At 33.9% G+C, this 13,539-nt stretch overlaps 1 protein-coding gene across 2 annotated transcripts in view; it reads left to right on the forward strand.

The window, feature by feature from the left end:
- Positions 1–13,539, forward strand: part of Nrk (Nik related kinase) — a 96,302-nt gene that overhangs the window by 38,918 nt on the left and 43,845 nt on the right. For both annotated transcript variants that reach the window (XM_006528550.4, NM_013724.2), the window contains exons 3-7: positions 5,202–5,258; positions 6,469–6,540; positions 10,135–10,260; positions 11,756–11,866; positions 13,238–13,328. In XM_006528550.4, the coding sequence (XP_006528613.1) occupies positions 5,202–5,258; positions 6,469–6,540; positions 10,135–10,260; positions 11,756–11,866; positions 13,238–13,328 (457 nt within the window). The remainder of the gene's footprint in view (positions 1–5,201; positions 5,259–6,468; positions 6,541–10,134; positions 10,261–11,755; positions 11,867–13,237; positions 13,329–13,539) is intronic.

Genomic DNA, 13,539 nt, shown 5'->3' on the forward strand with positions numbered 1-13,539 from the left:
CTGAATGCCTGTAACCTGATAATTAAATAAAAATAAAAACTTCCTTTAAAAAGTTGTCATCTAGGTAAATGATTCATTTGATAGAAGGAATGTATGGATCCCAGACACAGAGTATCAAGTGATTATATAACTTAAATTTATGTTACTTAAATACCTGGAGTGTAAATTCACCTTCATTTTACACAAAGATATGACATGTCTTCATAGTGGCATATAAGTAACAACTGTTTTATAAATAATATTCATAATGTCTTTAAGAAATCTTTTAGAATTTTTAACAGAAACATGACTCATTATCCTCACCTTTAACTTGCAATGCAGTATATATTGATTATAGAAGTTTTAAATCCAAAGGTCCAAAATTTAAAATACTATTTATTCAGTTTCAGGTTCCAATTGCTTCTAGCCACAGTTATTTGCATCTGCCTATTCTGGGTTTTCTTTAACAGGGTCAGGGTGGGAGGGATGGAGAGAGTGCAAGAGAGAACGAGAGAAAGAGAGAGGGGGGAGGTGGAGAGGGAGAGAGGGAAAGAAGAAGAAGAAGAAGGAGGAGGAGGAGGAGGAGGAGGAGGAGGAGGAGGAGGAGGAGGAGGAGGAGGAGGAGGAGGAGGAGGAGAGATCACACCTAGGAAGACATTTCCAATTTCGATACACATGACTCAATAAAAATCTTTGCAGCAATGAGATGTTCATGCAAATATTGAATAATAGATCCTGCATAATACTCCTTGGCCACCCTTCAGTCTAATGTAATGATCACAGTGTGTGTCCATGCAGGATACTAAGATTTGTGAGAATGCAAACGGATATGTCTTGATAACTTTGTCATGTATTGTCACCTATCTAATATCCGAGTTTCTTAAAACTTATTTTTTTTTAAAATGAAACTCATAAATTCCCTTTTCTTCCCAAATGTACTACAGCTCCTTCTTGGAGAGTGTTTGGCATTTCATATAAGTCCTCAGTTTTCACCCTCTATCTTCCCCATATCATGGCTGGTTTTGTTCATACCTCTTCTGATCACTCTCAACTCATCTGTCATTTTGGGCTTCCTGAGCTGTTTTGTGATGACGGAAGGATAAGAAGGAAACAATAGAAGCCATCCATGTAAGAAACATCATCCTTGTTACCAGTCTGAAAGGATAGTTAAGAAGGGGACATGCTTAGAAGGAAAGCCCTCAGCCAGCCACTTGCTTTTATGTTTCTGGACAGCCCTGTTGGTAGAAGCTATTCTGTTAGCTATGGTGTCTCACCAAGAACTCCTAGATACTACTTATGGCTGCCCTGGTGGTGGCCATCAAGGATCAGTTGGATCTCTTGCTAGGGACCAAAACAGATGACCAAGAACAAAGCTATGTGAGTCAAAGCAAGCTCCGCAGTTATAGAATGGACTCAAGTATCGTGAGTAGCTCAGTGGTCGCTCTCCACCACAAACCCAACTAAAAAGAAAGAATGCCATGGAGATTGTGTGGTTTCAGTTTGCCAACTAAAAGCAAAATAAATGACTGGAGGTACTCTGAAGGAATGGCTGAAGAGAAGGCAGTTTTTCCACAACAATTTCTTTAACTACATGATATAAAAAAAATTGTCTAATGAAAATTACAAGGCCATCAAGAACGATCCTATATTCTTTCTAGGGGAAAACATAGTAATTAACTGTTGCAGAATGATGGATTTTACAAACACAGCTGTCACAACTGCTACTTTAAATCATTTGTTATGGTTTAAAATGTATAATCCCCAAGAAATTGATCATTACTGCAATTCAATGCTGATTTTTCAGTGCCTTACCAATTTTGAGGTTTGCATCAGCCTAGTAGCGAACAAAAGTCAGTCATAAAGTACACAACTAATGGCTTATCTCTCAGGGATATCTTCTCTCCCCTTTTCAACATGATTTTATTTTTTTCCCACTGACATTTCTGCTTGTGACTAAAGCAGGTGCACACTGACCTTCCATGTTCAGTTTTCCCCCCATTTCCTAACATTTTTGCATTTCATGGTTGGCTGTTCCTACTCAGCATTGCCTGATAATACTTGCTTGTGAAGTTCTATGCAACTGAGACCACCATTTGATCCCCAGTCTTTTCCAATACTGTGCCAGATTTACGTTCCAATTGGCATCTGTACTAACTCGTCCATGAAGTTTCCCTAACTATTCTAATGGAAATCAACAAAATAACTGGGAGAGATCTTCATCGTCACCTGAACAATCCCAAAGATGTAGGAGAGTATTATAAAACAAAACTGAAGAAATGCTTACTGAAAAGAACTGTGCCAGGAGCTAGACTTCTGATGACACACTTACACTTACTTCTGAAACCTTAGCATTTAAATTAGCCTTACTTTATCATTTTCAGGATGCTTCCCCAAAGTGTGACTAGTCTTGAGTGTAGTAATTTGACTTCCCAAAGTAATTGAAGGAGTCTGGATATTAAGAAGGAATAAATACATGTTTTCTTGTAACCCACACAATTGTATTCATGATTTTACCTTCATGTTTTATGTATATCCAAGTGTAGTCTTCAATTAAAGAAATCATTTATACATGTATATAAGGATACTATATATGCATATGTTTGTATGTGATCAGTCTTAAATTTTCAGAGCATGTAGTATTTTCTGTTAATAAGATACATTCAAAATGCTAGTGTTAATTTTCAAGCTCATGAAAACCAACAGCATAGTAATGAACTCCTTTTCCTAGAGAAAGCAAACTAAATAATGCTGTTTATTTGATTACCAAAATTAATTAAGAACACAAATCTTTGCCAAGTTGAAATTAACACATCGAGGGAATTTTTTTCTCTTGAATTTCTTCAAATAGATCTGTGAAATAATGCATGTTTAGTTGTGAAAGCATTATATGTTGCTAGGAAAGTTATTTAGGATCTTATTAATGTCTTTTTATGGTAGCCTATATTCATTGTTCTGAACCCTTTAACAGATTCTACCAGAAATTCAAAACTATTTGATTAACAAGTCCTTGAATTTTCTTTTCCCTGTATACACATCTTAAAATTTATGACTCAAGACAGTATCTTTCTAGTACTTTTTGAGTACTTTATATTTTAAAAATATTATTATTCCAGTGAAACCAGTGGGTTCCTGTATATTGTTGATATTTCTATAGGAAAAGTGAATGGCAAAATCTAATTTATATTTTTGTGTTTTTCAATACTCAGTACATCAATGACAGTTCTGATTACTTTAGAGTACAAAACCTATCTGCTTTCTTAGCACTTTACATACATTTAATTTTGCATAAAAGGCAAATTATACCTGAAAACAAAAAGGTCATACCTAACCCATATTACAAATACTGCTCTCCTCTCACTATAGCATAGCCTTCAGCTCTCAGCAGAAAGCAGCTTCCACATAATCAGCAAGCCACAAGATGGCACTACTGAACAATTAGTTTATTTCTAGATTCTCTAATTAGTTAGTCAAGAATAACAGTATTCTCCTTCAAAACTGATGTCTGTAACTTCCAATGATTTATAATATGACAAGGAATGAGTAGTGGAGAAACTTCACAAGTCTAACATTAAGTGATCAAGGTCACTACCTTATAAGTGTTACGTTGTGATATATGTGATGATGTATATGGGGTGAGAGGACCTTCCATTTATTTGTTCTCCTGCAAGTGTGTAATCTCTGGATAATTACAAGAAAGCATCAGATAAACACAAGCTGAGGTATATTATACAAAATGGTTGAACATAAATAAACTTTAATGCACTTTATAGGAGCATTATGCCAATATTAATTAACTTTTATACTGTAATCATGTAATATATGCTATTTTTGAAACTATCGTCTGAATTTAAAATGACTTCATAATAAATGTTAAAAATATCAGAGCACAAGGGAGAACTCTGAATTGTTATTAATAGCAACAATTTATAATTATGTATTTTTGTATGCATTAGACATAATGGTTGGTTATTAACCTATTATGTGATTCTAAGACCTAGGGTTTATTTTTCCTTCAGGGATAGTGAATAACTTCTTGAAACAGCATGTTAGTATATAATTGGCTGACAAAAAGCTGTGCAATTTTGAAATGAGAGTCAATCCCTGATCGCTGATTGAGAGGATATTTAAAAGAAAAAAAACCTTTACATCATGAATACCAGCACTTAATGAAGTTCAAGTACTTCACTAATGTATATTCACAAGGATAAAAGTGATATAGTTCAAATTTTTCATATTATGCATGATTAATATTTTTGCTAATATGCCAAATGCTTTATATTGCGCAGAATAGTAATAGGCACAGAATAGCAGTTTGACCCATGAATAACCTCTTAGAATCAAAGAAAGGAAAGTTGTAATTCACTATGCCTACAGAGAAATTCAGGGATGACCAAATAAGGTCACAATCTGGAGTACAAGGTGAAATTCAAATATGGGAGACTACTGTTCAACCTAGTATAGTCCAAGAGTAATTTTCTGCTAGAGAACTATCATATAAGGCATTCTGCTTAACTTACACATAATAATACAGGGGAGGAATTTTTCTGTACCACAGCATGAGATATTTTTGAAAATTAACAGCCATAAAATAATCTCTACTTATAAAAACTATATATTCATTTTAATATTATCATAAATATATGATTTGCATTTGGGCTAAGACTACATTATTAGAAATCATTATGATTCCACTAAGAAAAAAATTTCCAGAAATATTTTGTAAGTCTTGTGGTTCCTGTGATTCAAGACATATTAAAACATTTAGAGTCTGTTAGATTAATTATGCATCGCTCTTATCAGTGATCATTATGGAAGAAATGAATTCAATAGGAAGATACCTTTGCACAGTACTACATGCATATACATCAAAAGCGTACAGTAAATATCTTCTATTTTTGTGGTTTTCAATTAAAAATTGCACTGTTCATCTGGACTCTTCAGTGGAACACAAATTGAGACTCTTAATTATATTGCATAAACAACATCTATAGCTTAACATAAGCACACAAATATAAGCTAGTTAATAAATTTGCTTCATTTTCACTGAAGTGCTTTGTGTTTATTTAAATGTTGATAACATAGTTGTGTATGCTATAAACATATGTACATATTTTATAACATGCTATGTCCTTGCCATGATTTAATTATATTTCACTTTATTAGTTCCTTGGTGGCTGGGTAAATAGCAAACCTTTGACACCTATCAATTTCCTTTCTTTCAGGGAATCCATGAAAAGACTGGTTCATTGGTGGCTGTTAAAGTAATGAGTGCCAGGAAGGTAATCAATACCATGTCCTCTATGTATTCTGCTCACTTACCCACTGTACAGTGGATAAACAACTCCAAAATCATTGGTTTGAAATTATGATTTCATATACTAGTGAGATAATCCAGAATAATTATAGGTTTGTAATCACAGTTGTTAATGTATTACAATTACTGGTTTGTTATATTTCCACATTAAAAATGCTTCACTCATACCATAAATTCTAAATATTTGATATTATAAACCAACTGGGAAAGTATCTTCCTCTCTATTTCCAGTTGATGATCTATTGTCAGGGAAAGCAAAGGAGATATTTCCTTTAATATTATGTTAATGCTGCTCTGCTCTGTCACATTTTTTCTCCAATCATTTCTTCTGAGAATTGAGGCCACTAGATTCCCAATGACAGGTAGAAGGAAAGAAGTTGTCAGAGGAGCACATTTTTCGTATATTTTCTGACAGAGAAGCAAGAGAGACCATTTAATTGGCACTGTTCCTGCGAACATTCATAAAACTGTGCTACGGTTCATAATCTGTCGTCAAAGAAGCTGTGAATTCTGCCCATTTTCTTTAGTACTTCATTTTCTCAAGACAGTATTAACACAAACATAACAGAAGTTAAGACATTTTTATTTCATTATATCTCAAAGCAAAAATACTCGATAGATTAGGTAGCTTGACGCAGCTGCTGTACCTTACAATGAACTGTTACTTTGCAATTAGTGAAGAAACTGAAGGGTACTTTTGTTTGGTCAGTAAATCTTGCAAACCAATGTGAGATTCAGGAAATTTGTCCATTTATAAAACTCAGTTCCCAAATATTCCACTGCTTTTTAAAGTAAGATTGTATAGGATACTTAATTTCTTATTTTAACTTAGGAGCTCTAGAGCCATATTAAATCTTAGAATATTTAAAAGTCATGGTAGGACATTAGATATTTAATATTTACTGTGTGCATTTGTAAAAGGAAAATAATGCTTCACTATTGCAAAATTTCCCATTAATGTGTCAGTTACATCCATTCACATAAATTTGTTCCCAGTTTACACACACTATAAGAAATTGAAATTTTTAGATTAATACTATTCGTGCAAAGCAAGAAAGGGATGATGTTACATTCCTGTACAATTTAGTGCTAACATAGCACAAAGTACTTTGGCATAAGTTATTGTAAGAGTGTACTACGAGGTCTAATAATATTTTTCTTGGTCTTTTGTTCAGACTCCTTTGCCTGAGATAGGAAGACGGGTGAGAGTGAATAAATACCAAAAGTCTGTTGGATGGAGATACAGCGTGAGTACTTAGTCTTCCTTGGCACCGCCATAGTGTTTCCCTTGATTTTAGCTTTCAATTCATCCTTTGCATTATCTCTTCGTGGGCTCCCTCTAAACTGCTCTTGGTGGAAATGATAGCATGCATCTCTTCTACTATTCCTATAGATTTACTCATCAGAGTTAAACACTGTCATCTGTCAAAGAAGAGGGCCTTTACACAGTAAATTATTGGCTGCAGGGGAAAAAGAGTATGTCTACAGTGCATAGAGCCTTCACACTGGCTAGCAATGAAGAAAGAGCTGACTGTGTCAAGAATTTTATTTTCCTAAAATTGACCTTCACAGAATACTTTTTTATATGGTGCACACCTTCTTGAGAATCATCAGCCTCTATTGCCCAGTTATGATAATCACAAACATCATTGTATTTGAGCCAAATTCATGGTTGCTTTTTATAATGCAAAACTAATAATAGAAAGCCAACCAAGTACCCATGCTAACATTCTTCGGATATTTGTTCACAATACGTGGACACAGGAAGGAGTATGAACCACGTTCTCCTTGCAGAATTATTGATCTCTCTCCTATCTCAATAATCACGGGTTTTAGAATAAGTTCAGGCATACAGAACTATATTTATCAAAACACTTTAGTTTTCTATCGAAATGTTATATAAGCTTAAAACAAAAATTATTGTTCATAATATTTCATCAATACAATTTTTCTAGTTTTCTTTCCTGCAGTCAAATAAATGAGGTTCAGTTATTTTCGGTCTTTATGCCTTCATAAATGCAGTGACATGTACATTAAAATAAAAAATGAAAAAAAAAGAAAAAAATAACCCTTTCTATTAATGCAAACATATTTGGAATCTTTCTAGGTATATGAAAAAGTCCACTGCCAAATACCTTCATGATTTATCTGTTATACACAGGCTTCTTTTAGTTTATAATATATCATAATAGTAGAAACATATTCAGAGGAAGCAGCTATAACCAGCTTTTATAGATCAAAAATCCACCAAAAGTTGAAGAAATGTAAAACAGAATTATTAGGCTAATTCTACTTTTTTCAAAAGTTTACATTAATAAAAAATTAAATTGTCCAAAACTTCTCTGGTATTCTTTCCATATTAAAAAGAGGGGGTTGGTTGTAGCGTTGGTGAATTTACAAAGGGAATTCTGGCATCCTTGAGCTGCCTCTTGACAAAAAGCAGGATATTCAGGCCAGTCTGGGATCAGCTGGCACGGAGCCAGAAAACCCTGTAGAATCATATTACTGGGAGATGTGTGAGAGTTTGAAATTACCCACTTGGCCTGATGGATATTATGTACTTGTGTGTTTCTTACAAGCTCAACTTCCCGTTAATTGAGAGTGGCAAACACACTAATGTTTTCCAAACATATCTGATCTTCATTTATTTGTTTTGGGAGAGTTTACATTTATGTGGGAAACCCACTCTTGGAAGTTTTTTTTTTTTTAAGTCATGTCTTTTGAATTCTATGGTTATGTTTTAGGAAAGGAACAGCATTGCTAGCTAATCAGTTACTATCTCTAAATCAGCTTGACTATTTGGGCTAAAAAGTGTGTTAGCTGCACATACGTAGATCTTCTATGAAGACAGGACGGTGTGCCTATCTTCTACGGTATTTTTAAAGTAAATGGAATCCTGGGGAGAGAAATGAGTTTCTTACTATGGGGAGTCAATGGTAAAAAGGGAAGTATACCAATACTCAGAGTTGGTGTTCTTTCCTGGCTAAGGTCAAATTCTCTTTTGATAAAGTTGTTCCTTTAAACTTTGCTTTTCACCTTAGTGATCTCATCTAATCAGGTGGATTCAATGATCAATAAATTGGTAATTCTTAAAAATGAATAGTTCAACATCAGTCCTCACCCTGTAAGCATCAGACCCATATATCCATTAATTATAATTTTATGCTGCTTCCAAATGATATACAAGGGTTCACTGCTATAGGTAAATGTGTTTTATGTACTAATATAAAAATTGAAAGAAAAAGGCAATTCTTTAGATTAAAATAAATGCCACATATGCATTTCTGTAGCTATTGTATGTATCCCATGTTGCATATGTGTATTGTGTATTTCTCACGTTAGTCTCTAGCTACTTCATTAGCATACACAACTCTGACAGAATGTGTACTCCGACCTTTTAACAAGAGTCTGTGCAATAATCAGAGAGACTAAATCATTACATGGTTTACTACATAGACATGAGGTACACCTGTTATGATTAGGCAAACGAAATTTTATTATAAACTTACTTTAGAAAATTAACATCAAATGATCCCATACCTTTAAAATGTATTAAAGGCTAATCACAACATTCTACTACTAGCTCTATAAATGTACAAGAAAAAAAGGACTGAAAAGTGGATCAAATGTCTAAACATAAGAGCCAAAACTATAAAATGCCTAGAAAATAACGTAGAGCTAAATGTCTGTAATTTTGATTTAATGGTGAATACTTAGATAGGAAACAAAAGGCACTAACTATAGAACAATAATAAGTTGGACTTTATAAAAAGTAAAAATGTGTGTGCCCTAAAGAACACATGGAAGATTAGGACAACTCACAGAATAAGAGAAGATACTTATAAGTCAATATGCATATATATATATATATATATATATATATATATATATATATATATATATATATATACATACATACATATATGTATATACATACATATATGTGTGTGTGTGTGTGTGTGTATTTTTCTAATACACACACACACACACACACACACACACTAGCTAATAAGAAATTGATATTCTTCCCCGGAGATTATAAACCACATGATATTGTCTCTGCACTATCTAAGAACAGATATAATGACTACTGGTGAATTTGGAGCAGTCAAAACTTCCTATATATGTCTATTGGAAGGAGAAATGATGCAATGGCTGTTGAAAATGAGTTTGGCTTTTTATCACAATATTCAACATCCCAGATTCTTCCGAATGAACTTCAAACACATACATTAAGAAAGTTGACATGAATGCTTATAGAAACATTATTCACAGTGCCCATCATTTGATTGTAAACCAAAATCAATGAAACACTAATATTTTATGAATCGCTATTTCATGTATAAACCTCAAAAATAGCTAGTCTGAAAAGAATACATATTATAAAATACCATTTATATACTTTGGATAGAATATAAATTAGTGCTTTTTAAGATGAGTGTGGTAGAATTAGAGGTAAGCTATAGTTTCAATTGAGAGGAAATATGTTCTGTGATTGACTGTGATAATATTAATATATAGCTATGTAATTTAAACAGTAGGGCATTATAATTGAAGTTACTGAAGTATACAGTATATGAATTATATTTCAATGGAATTATAAAAATTATTACACCATTTATTAACTAATTTCTTAAGGTCTGGTGCTGCTGTTCTTGGGTCACATTATAAGAACTTCTGAATTAAGAGATCTTTCATTTACTCTTTCCTTTTGCTCCTTTTATAAAAAGATTTCCATTAACTTTTAATCCTATAAGATTTTCTTTTGTATACACATTATACTTTAGAGACTCATTGCCACTGATCTGTGCTCAAAAGGAAGCTTTGCTTTCACTCTTTAGGATGAAGAAGAGGATCTTAGGACGGAACTCAACCTGCTGAGGAAGTACTCTTTCCACAAAAACATTGTGACCTTCTATGGAGCATTTTTCAAGCTGAATCCTCCTGGCCATCAGCACCAACTTTGGGTATGTTTTTCTTTGCCCTGGTCTTAGTCTATAAGAAATGTCAAACACAGTGAAGGAGCTATGGTGGGATATTTGCCTTCCTACTAGAAACCGTAAGTCCTCAACTGGTCCAGATAGTATGGCAAAATGTATTCGGACTCCCTGAGACAGTGTGATGTAAGAAATAGAGAGAATAACTTAAATACCAGACAAGGTGGGATGGAGACAGACACAAATGAACACTGCTAATTTAAGATTCAAATTTTAAATGGTAGCTTTGCTGTTTTTACTTTTTGCTGGTATCCAGGTGGCTTGACAGGCTAGAAAATAAATAGATGAAGATAAACTTGAATTAGCACTTGACATGGACATACCATGTTTTAGGCGTTTTGACATATATGCACTTGTGCATAAATGCAGCTAAATGGATCATTGATTTGTCATTGCACCTGGACTATTATGAATGTCAGATCAATGAGACATAAATTTCAGTAACTAAGTGGAGCCTAATATAACAAAGCCATAGTCACTCGAATTTTTCCCATGCTCCACTATCCTAGATAAGTTTCAGTCAATGATACCTTGAAAAACAGAGTACTTGGGACATAAACTTGAATAATGTTTTTTTTAAAGGCTCTTCTAGTATCAGTTAAAAGTTCTCTTATGTTGTACATAATGTATTTTAGGAATGGGGCCATTGATACTATAGAAATGCTTACCACACATTACATTGAAATTCACATGTTAGCATGAATCAGAATCTTCTAGAGAATTTTCTATATCACAGTGCTGGCCCTCTTTCACGGGCATTTACACCATATAGGTCTGGAATGTGTGTGAATTTTGTGTCCTCTAGTAAGTCCATAGATGATACAGATGCTGCTAGTTTAAAACATCATACTTAATATCGATAAATTTAGAAATTTCTCAAATCAACCTTGTTTTTCTCAAATATCCAGGTAACTAGAATTCTCTCTTTTCTGAAAATAGGTGCGATTGTATTGAATATTGTTCTATAAATAATAATGGTTACTTATTTAATATTTAGGTGTATACTGTATTTCCATAAAATATTATAAAATTTACCTTTCACACAATATGAAAAGTTATTAGAAATATTGAGTCCCATTATCAAATATATTAGTACTCTGCTCATTCAGTCACTCTAGCCCATTAAAAAATGAAAATAAATCTAGTATAAATTAGCTGTAAATTCTTGTAAGATTTCCCATATCCAGGCAAACTAGTCTCTCAAATATCCATTCCTCTCTTTTCTGCTCCCATCACCATTCAGGCTTCTTCTCCTCACAAATTTTTTCCAAGGATATTTGTTCTTATTTTTGGGGCATAAACTTGAGTGACCTTCCTTATAAAAACCTATGAGTGGAGGATTAATTCAAATCCTACCTGCTGGTGGAACATTATGATGTGTTTCCTGGTTTACCTTCTTCCACACATTCTCATCCCACTGCTGCAACTTTCTAAAATGGTTCATGTTTTTGTGGCTCCGTTGCAGATGGTAATGGAGCTATGTGCAGCAGGCTCAGTCACTGATGTAGTGAGGATGACAAGAAATCAGAGTTTAAAAGAAGACTGGATCGCTTATATCTGTCGAGAAATCCTTCAGGTAAGTAGTTAAATCACCGTTGACTTAGCTCTTAAAAGAACCTAGCTCTTAAGATATAACTTTATAATACTGCATAGCTAAGAATTCTAGACATAACCTGTGAAAAAGGAAATCTAGAAGACCAAACTCCTGAGATCAACACCTTGATCTCAGAGTCTTTGAGAGTCTTTGAGACTCTCACTACTGTGTTCACCAGATCATGGAAATGACATCATGGCTTGACTCTATTTTTAAGTGTTGAAGTATTATCATAGATTAAGATGAGGACTAGTCAGGAGAAGTCAGTGTTCTCCAGTGTGGCCCCAAACTCTCTGCATCCTTTTTAAGAGACATATATCTTCTTCGAATATAAGCCCCACATTTTTCTTTAACTTCTAACATCTAGTTAGGTGAAAGCAATGAGTTTCTCGGTCAGCCAAATTCGATTGTTGTTCAATAGGTAAGTCATTAGGGTCACCCCAAAAAGAATATTAATAAAATGAAGAGTACCCCAAACACTGTTGGAATGCTATTCTTCTCATTTCGTTTGAATGTATTTTTGATAACAATGGAACTGATCAAGAGTACAGACAATTCACCAAATTTGGATTTTAGTTCATCATATATAATTTCTGTGACCTTTAATCAGTTTCTTGCTTTCCCTAGCTCTCATTTTCCTTATCCATAATATGGGAGAATAGCATATTCCCCAAAGGGATTGTGTGGCAACTTAGTAATTACTTCATCTAAATATTTAGCACAATGGCTTGCACAGAATAAAAGCTCAATAAATGTATTATTAATGCCCAACTAGTTTCTGGCATGATCTCACTGAAGCATAATACTACATATCATGTCATGGTATAGCCAGGTCATGGGGTTCTCAATAGTGAATGGGCTGGATCCAACATGGTAAGCCAACACAAATTATACACACTTTAAAATGAATTTCCATAGTCCCTCAGATTCTAGGCCTACAGGCCGCACCAGAAAATATTTTGGACTAAACAAATGTTTGGATAAGAAATAGAACAAAGTAGTTAATAGTTAAGATGTCCAGGACTTTACTGTCATCCCTACTCAGAAATATAGAGGCTATAAAGGAGGATAAAGTTTCCCAATCTATATAAATATTACTTTTCGGTGTTCTTTTTCTTTTATGAGTATTCTGATATATTTTCCTTTCCTTATAGCCAAAAGCAGTATTTCTGGGAACTGGCTGTAGTCATTCCAGCCTAAAGAATTTTGTTTAAAAAACCAAATGTGGACCATTTTTCTTAACAAAAGCTCACCCCCCCCCCCCAAAGCACTTTAAAGCACTACCAAAAAAACTGAAAAATGAATATGTATCTAGGTACTTACTTGACTTTTAAAATATGTCTGTCTGTCCAGGGCTTAGCTCACCTTCATGCACACCAAGTAATTCACCGGGACATCAAAGGACAAAATGTGCTGCTGACTCATGATGCTGAAGTCAAAATAGGTAAGTTCGTTCTTGCAGAGGGCTAGATGAGGCAGCCAGCTAAGACAACGGCCTTGTAACCTATCAGTACCAATAGAGTTATTTGGTTTTTCTTGAAACTTGTTTGGCAGGGAGGTGGCATGAAAGTAGAAAAGGAAATAACTAATTATTTCTTTGAAATTGCAGATAACCTTTAAAAACCTGTATTTAGCATTATTTCTTCTAGATTTTA

The sequence above is a fragment of the Mus musculus genome, chromosome X (assembly GCF_000001635.26).
Source record: "Mus musculus strain C57BL/6J chromosome X, GRCm38.p6 C57BL/6J".
Lineage (NCBI taxonomy): Eukaryota > Metazoa > Chordata > Mammalia > Rodentia > Muridae > Mus > Mus musculus.